Here is a 7500-nt window from a genome sequence, read left to right on the forward strand (position 1 = left end):
TCCCCATCACCACACACAACACCGGCTTAATCCAATACATGGACTCTGGCATCTGGCACCTGGCCTTCTACAACGACGGGAAAGAGACAGAGACTGTCTCCTTCATCACCACGGCGATAGGTGAGTCGTTTTATTTAAACCTTTATTTAAACCTCTTCATCAAATCGTCATTTTAAATAATTGCGATATTAACATGCGCAATATCCCATATCGCGGGAGGCTGTGATGTTTGGAAAAGGCCACATAGCCGTCTTTAACAACTTTAGATTTATTGCTGGAGTTGATGGAGTTCTCTCTCAGTCTCCTCTTTTGGCCGCTTCCCCAAACACACCAAGCCCCCCCCCCCTCCCCTGTCACTCAAACAGGCCTTGTGCCTGAGGTTCACTCTGCATTCGTTAACCAAAACAACAACAGCAGTCAGCGACTCAGCTTGTCCATGTTGTTTTCTATGCTGTGATATTCATTTTGTGGAACTGCAAAAACAGAATTGTGTTATAGCTCAATAATGCTAATCGCTAAATCCACTGAGCAAAAAAAAAAAGATCTAATGGAAGGATCGGAACATATAGAAATGTTACCTGGAGGGGGGGGGTTTACATTTCATTTAAGGGGAGGGTTTAGTATGTTGTTTATCTAGTCCAGGGGAGGGTCATGGAATTTGTATTGAATGTAATGTCAATATGTCTCAGTGTTTTGGAATCGTTTGCTAATTAGGCATGGATGATCCCGCCCCTCAGCTCTGATTCTCCGCCCCTCAGCTCTGATTCTCCGCCCCTCAGCTCTGATTCTCCGCCCCTCAGCTCTGATTCTCCGCCCCTCAGCTCTGATTCTCCGCCCCTCAGCTCTGATTCTCCGCCCCTCAGTTCTGATTACTCCGCCCCTCAGCTCTGATTACTCCGCCCCTCAGCTCTGATTACTCCGCCCCTCAGCTCTGATTACTCCGCCCATCAGCTCTGATTACTCCCCGCTATCAAGTGTAGTGCCTGTGGGCTATTCAGTGTGGTCCCAATCCAATGATCCGTAGCCTATAGTTTACAGACTACAAAAGAGAAATCTCCCTTAGAAATGTTGCCCGTTTTTCGATCAATTTTGACTTACTTCATGGTTGTTTGTGTGGGAAAGAGGCTGTGTGTGTGTGTGTGTGTGTGTGTGTGTGTGTGTGTGTGTGTGTGTGTGTGTGTGTGTGTGTGTGTGTGTGTGTGTGTGTGTGTGTGTGTGTGTGTGTGTGTGCGTACCTGCGTGCGTGCGTGTGTGTGTGTGTGTGTGTGTGTGCCTGCGCGCGCGTGTGTGTGTGTGTGTGTGTGTGTGTGTGTGTGTGTGTGTGTGTGTGTGTGTGTGTGTGTGTGTGTGTGTGTGTGTGTGTGTGTGTGTGTGTGTGTGTGTGTGTGTGTGTGTGTGTGTGTGTGCCTGCCTGCGCGCGTGTGTGTGTGTGTGTCTAACCACTAGGCTACCCTGCCGCCTCTACACTCTAACCACTAGACGACCTGCCTCCTCTAACCACTAGACTACCTACCGCCTCTACACTCTAACCACTAGACTACCTACCTCCTCTACACTCTAACCACTAGACTACCTACCTCCTCTACACTCTAACCACTAGACTACCTACCTCATCTACATTGTATGGGACACTTTTAAATGTGCTTTTAGAGGCCATGCAATTCAGTACTCATCTATAAAACAAACGACATTTCGGTCAAAAGAGTCCATATTAACAAATAACATTTAGGTCAATAGAGTCCATATTAACAAATGACATTTAGGTCAATAGAGTCCATATTAACAAAGGACATTGAAGGACTAACAGAACAGATGGATAACAATAAATACTGTAGCATAGAGATAATAAGTTAGTTAAATACTGTAGCATAGAGATAATAAGTTAGTTAAATACTGCAGCATAGAGATAATAAGTTAGTTAAATACTGCAGCATAGAGATAATAAGTTAGTTAAATACTGTAGCATAGAGATAATAAGTTAGTTAAATACTGTAGCATAGAGATAATAAGTTAGTTAAATACTGTAGCATAGAGATAATAAGTTAGTTAAATACTGTAGCATAGAGATAATAAGTTAGTTAAATACTGCAGCATAGAGATAATAAGTTAGTTAAATACTGTAGCATAGAGATAATACGTTAGTTAAATACTGCAGCATAGAGATAATAAGTTAGTTAAATACTGCAGCATAGAGATAATAAGTTAGTTAAATACTGCAGCATAGAGATAATACGTTAGTTAAATACTGCAGCATAGAGACAATAAGTTAGTTAAATACTGTAGCATAGAGATAATAAATTAGTTAAATACTGCAGCATAGAGATAATAAGTTAGTTAAATACTGCAGCATAGAGACAATAAGTTAGTTAAATACTGTAGCATAGAGACAATAAGTTAGTTAAATACTGTAGCATAGAGATAATAAGTTAGTTAAATACTGTAGCATAGAGATAATAAGTTAGTTAAATACTGCAGCATAGAGACAATAAGTTAGTTAAATACTGTAGCATAGAGATAATAAATTAGTTAAATACTGCAGCATAGAGATAATAAGTTAGTTAAATACTGTAGCATAGAGACAATAAGTTAGTTAAATACTGTAGCATAGAGACAATAAGTTAGTTAAATACTGTAGCATAGAGATAATAAGTTAGTTAAATACTGTAGCATAGAGATAATAAATTAGTTAAATACTGCAGCATAGAGACAATAAGTTAGTTAAATACTGTAGCATAGAGATAATAAATTAGTTAAATACTGCAGCATAGAGATAATAAGTTAGTTAAATACTGTAGCATAGAGACAATAAGTTAGTTAAATACTGTAGCATAGAGACAATAAGTTAGTTAAATACTGTAGCATAGAGATAATAAGTTAGTTAAATACTGCAGCATAGAGATAATAAGTTAGTTAAATACTGTAGCATAGAGATAATAAGTTAGTTAAATACTGCAGCATAGAGATAATAAGTTAGTTAAATACTGTAGCATAGAGATAATAAGTTAGTTAAATACTGTAGCATAGAGATAATAAGTTAGTTAAATACTGTAGCATAGAGATAATAAGTTAGTTAAATACTGCAGCATAGAGATAATAAGTTAGTTAAATACTGTAACATAGAGATAATAAGTTAGTTAAATACTGTAGCATAGAGATAATAAGTTAGTTAAATACTGCAGCATAGAGATAATAAGTTAGTTAAATACTGTAGCATAGAGATAATAAGTTAGTTAAATACTGCAGCATAGAGATAATAAGTTAGTTAAATACTGCAGCATAGAGATAATAAGTTAGTTAAATACTGTAGCATAGAGATAATAAGTTAGTTAAATACTGTAGCATAGAGATAATAAGTTAGTTAAATACTGTAGCATAGAGATAATAAGTTAGTTAAATACTGCAGCATAGAGATAATAAGTTAGTTAAATACTGCAGCATAGAGATAAAATAAGTTAGTTAAATACTGTAGCATAGAGATAATAAGTTAGTTAAATACTGTAGCATAGAGATAATAAGTTAGTTAAATACTGCAGCATAGAGATAATAAGTTAGTTAAATACTGTAGCATAGAGATAATAAGTTAGTTAAATACTGTAGCATAGAGATAATAAGTTAGTTAAATACTGCAGCATAGAGATAATAAGTTAGTTAAATACTGCAGCATAGAGATAATAAGTTAGTTAAATACTGCAGCATAGAGATAATAAGTTAGTTAAATACTGTAGCATAGAGATAATAAGTTAGTTAAATACTGTAGCATAGAGATAATAAGTTAGTTAAATACTGCAGCATAGAGATAATAAGTTAGTTAAATACTGTAGCATAGAGATAATAAGTTAGTTAAATACTGCAGCATAGAGATAATAAGTTAGTTAAATACTGTAGCATAGAGATAATAAGTTAGTTAAATACTGTAGCATAGAGATAATCAGTTAGTTAAATACTGTAGCATAGAGATAATAAGTTAGTTAAATACTGCAGCATAGAGATAATAAGTTAGTTAAATACTGCAGCATAGAGATAATAAGTTAGTTAAATACTGTAGCATAGAGATAATAAGTTAGTTAAATACTGTAGCATAGAGATAATAAGTTAGTTAAATACTGCAGCATAGAGATAATAAGTTAGTTAAATACTGTAGCATAGAGATAATAAATTTGTTAAATACTGCAGCATAGAGATAATAAGTTAGTTAAATACTGCAGCATAGAGATAATAAGTTAGTTAAATACTGCAGCATAGAGATAATAAGTTAGTTAAATACTGTAGCATAGAGATAATAAGTTAGTTAAATACTGTAGCATAGAGATAATAAGTTAGTTAAATACTGTAGCATAGAGATAATAAGTTAGTTAAATACTGCAGCATAGAGATAATAAGTTAGTTAAATACTGTAGCATAGAGATAATAAGTTAGTTAAATACTGCAGCATAGAGATAATAAGTTAGTTAAATACTGTAGCATAGAGATAATAAGTTAGTTAAATACTGTAGCATAGAGATAATAAGTTAGTTAAATACTGTAGCATAGAGATAATAAGTTAGTTAAATACTGTAGCATAGAGATAATAAGTTAGTTAAATACTGTAGGATAGAGATAATAAGTTAGTTAAATACTGTAGCATAGAGATAATAAGTTAGTTAAATACTGTAGCATAGAGATAATAAGTTAGTTAAATACTGCAGCATAGAGATAATAAGTTAGTTAAATACTGCAGCATAGAGATAATAAGTTAGTTAAATACTGTAGCATAGAGATAATAAGTTAGTTAAATACTGCAGCATAGAGATAATAAGTTAGTTAAATACTGTAGCATAGAGATAATAAATTTGTTAAATACTGCAGCATAGAGATAATAAGTTAGTTAAATACTGCAGCATAGAGATAATAAGTTAGTTAAATACTGCAGCATAGAGATAATAAGTTAGTTAAATACTGTAGCATAGAGATAATAAGTTAGTTAAATACTGTAGCATAGAGATAATAAGTTAGTTAAATACTGCAGCATAGAGATAATAAGTTAGTTAAATACTGTAGCATAGAGATAATAAGTTAGTTAAATACTGTAGCATAGAGATAATAAGTTAGTTAAATACTGCAGCATAGAGATAAAATAAGTTAGTTAAATACTGTAGCATAGAGATATTAAGTTAGTTAAATACTGTAGCATAGAGATAATAAGTTAGTTAAATACTGCAGCATAGAGATAATAAGTTAGTTAAATACTGCAGCATAGAGATAATAAGTTAGTTAAATACTGTAGCATAGAGATAATAAGTTAGTTAAATACTGTAGCATAGAGATAATAAGTTAGTTAAATACTGTAGCATAGAGATAATAAGTTAGTTAAATACTGCAGCATAGAGATAATAAGTTAGTTAAATACTGCAGCATAGAGATAATAAGTTAGTTAAATACTGTAGCATAGAGATAATAAGTTAGTTAAATACTGTAGCATAGAGATAATAAGTTAGTTAAATACTGTAGCATAGAGATAATAAGTTAGTTAAATACTGTAGCATAGAGATAATAAGTTAGTTAAATACTGTAGGATAGAGATAATAAGTTAGTTAAATACTGTAGCATAGAGATAATAAGTTAGTTAAATACTGTAGCATAGAGATAATAAGTTAGTTAAATACTGCAGCATAGAGATAATAAGTTAGTTAAATACTGCAGCATAGAGATAATAAGTTAGTTAAATACTGTAGCATAGAGATAATAAGTTAGTTAAATACTGTAGCATAGAGATAATAAGTTAGTTAAATACTGTAGCATAGAGGCTCAGAATAAGTTAGAGGAAAAACAAACTTTTTCCAGAAAGATCGACTGTAATATATTATAAAAATATAAAGCGAACTGGATGCAATATGGAGGGGGAAAATATGCACAAAATTAGTTTTTCAATCTTCGACATAGAAATGCTACCAAAAATAATTTACTGAAACTTGTTACAAATAATGGAGTCACCCATGATTCACCAAACTATATTTAGAAAGAGGAAGTAAAGTACTTTAAGAATATATTTTCGTTTCAGTCTCCTCCATCTCCACTAACCGAAGCTAATTGTAAGGATTTTTCCCCCTAAAATAAAAATGTAAAATTAACATCTGTACAGAAAGACTCACATGAAGGCCAAATTACACATCACCTCAGATCTCCCCTCCTCTAGAGTCCTATCACCTCAGATCTCCCCTCCTCTAGAGTGCTATCACTTCAGATCTCCCCTCCCCTAGAGTCCTATCACCTCAGATATCCCCTCCTCTAGAGTCCTGTCACCTCAGACCTCCCCTCCTCTAGAGTCCTATCACCTCAGATCTCCCCTCCCCTAGAGTCCTATCACCTCAGATATCCCCTCCTCTAGAGTCCTGTCACCTCAGACCTCCCCTCCTCTAGAGTCCTATCACCTCAGATCTGCCCTCCTCTAGAGTCCTGTCACCTCAGATATCCCCTCCTCTAGAGTCCTATCACCTCAGATCTCCCCTCCTCTAGAGTCCTATCACCTCAGATCTGCCCTCCTCTAGAGTCCTATCACCTCAGATCTGCCCTCCTCTAGAGTCCTGTCACCTCAGATATCCCCTCCTCTAGAGTCCTATCACCTCAGATATCCCCTCCTCTAGAGTCCTATCACCTCAGATCTGCCCTCCTCTAGAGTCCTGTCACCTCAGACCTCCCCTCCTCTAGAGTCCTATCACCTCAGATCTGCCCTCCTCTAGAGTCCTATCACCTCAGATATCCCCTCCTCTAGAGTCCTGTCACCTCAGACCTCCCCTCCTCTAGAGTCCTATCACCTCAGATCTGCCCTCCTCTAGAGTCCTGTCACCTCAGATATCCCCTCCTCTAGAGTCCTGTCACCTCAGACCTCCCCTCCTCTAGAGTCCTATCACCTCAGATCTGCCCTCCTCTAGAGTCCTATCACCTCAGATATCCCCTCCTCTAGAGTCCTGTCACCTCAGACCTCCCCTCCTCTAGAGTCCTATCACCTCAGATCTGCCCTCCTCTAGAGTCCTGTCACCTCAGATCTGCCCTCCTCTAGAGTCCTATCACCTCAGATCAACCTTACCTGCATCTTGCAACAAGCTACACTAGCTAACCACACACACACACACACACACACACACACACACACACACACACACACACACACACACACACACACACACACACACACACACACACACACACACACACACACACACACACACACACACACACACACACACACACACACACACACACGCGCGCGGCATTCTTTCACCTTCTTTCGTCTGGTCTTGATCACTGTGGTGATTTTGGTTTTGTCTCCCTAAAGCCTCTTTGATTAGAGCTGCTGCATGAACCTGCCTGGTGTCAGAGGGTTTGTGATTACTGCTATAGGACTGTAGGACAAGGTGTGGGACTTGAGGGAGACAGACAGAGCTATTGAGAGAAATAAAGAAAGAAAGAGAGAAAGAAAGAAAGAGAGAGAGAAAGAAAGAAAGAAAGAAAGAAAGAAAGAAA

At 36.1% G+C, this 7500-nt stretch overlaps 1 protein-coding gene across 4 annotated transcripts in view; it reads left to right on the forward strand.

The window, feature by feature from the left end:
- The window catches only part of tenm4 (teneurin transmembrane protein 4), a 783671-nt gene that overhangs the window by 457479 nt on the left and 318692 nt on the right, over positions 1–7500 (forward strand). For all 4 annotated transcript variants that reach the window (XM_052468712.1, XM_052468713.1, XM_052468714.1 and 1 more), the window contains one exon: positions 1–120. This exon is cut by the window's left edge and continues 97 nt beyond it. In XM_052468712.1, the coding sequence (XP_052324672.1) occupies positions 1–120 (120 nt within the window). The remainder of the gene's footprint in view (positions 121–7500) is intronic.

This window comes from Oncorhynchus keta, chromosome 18 (assembly GCF_023373465.1).
Source record: "Oncorhynchus keta strain PuntledgeMale-10-30-2019 chromosome 18, Oket_V2, whole genome shotgun sequence".
Lineage (NCBI taxonomy): Eukaryota > Metazoa > Chordata > Actinopteri > Salmoniformes > Salmonidae > Oncorhynchus > Oncorhynchus keta.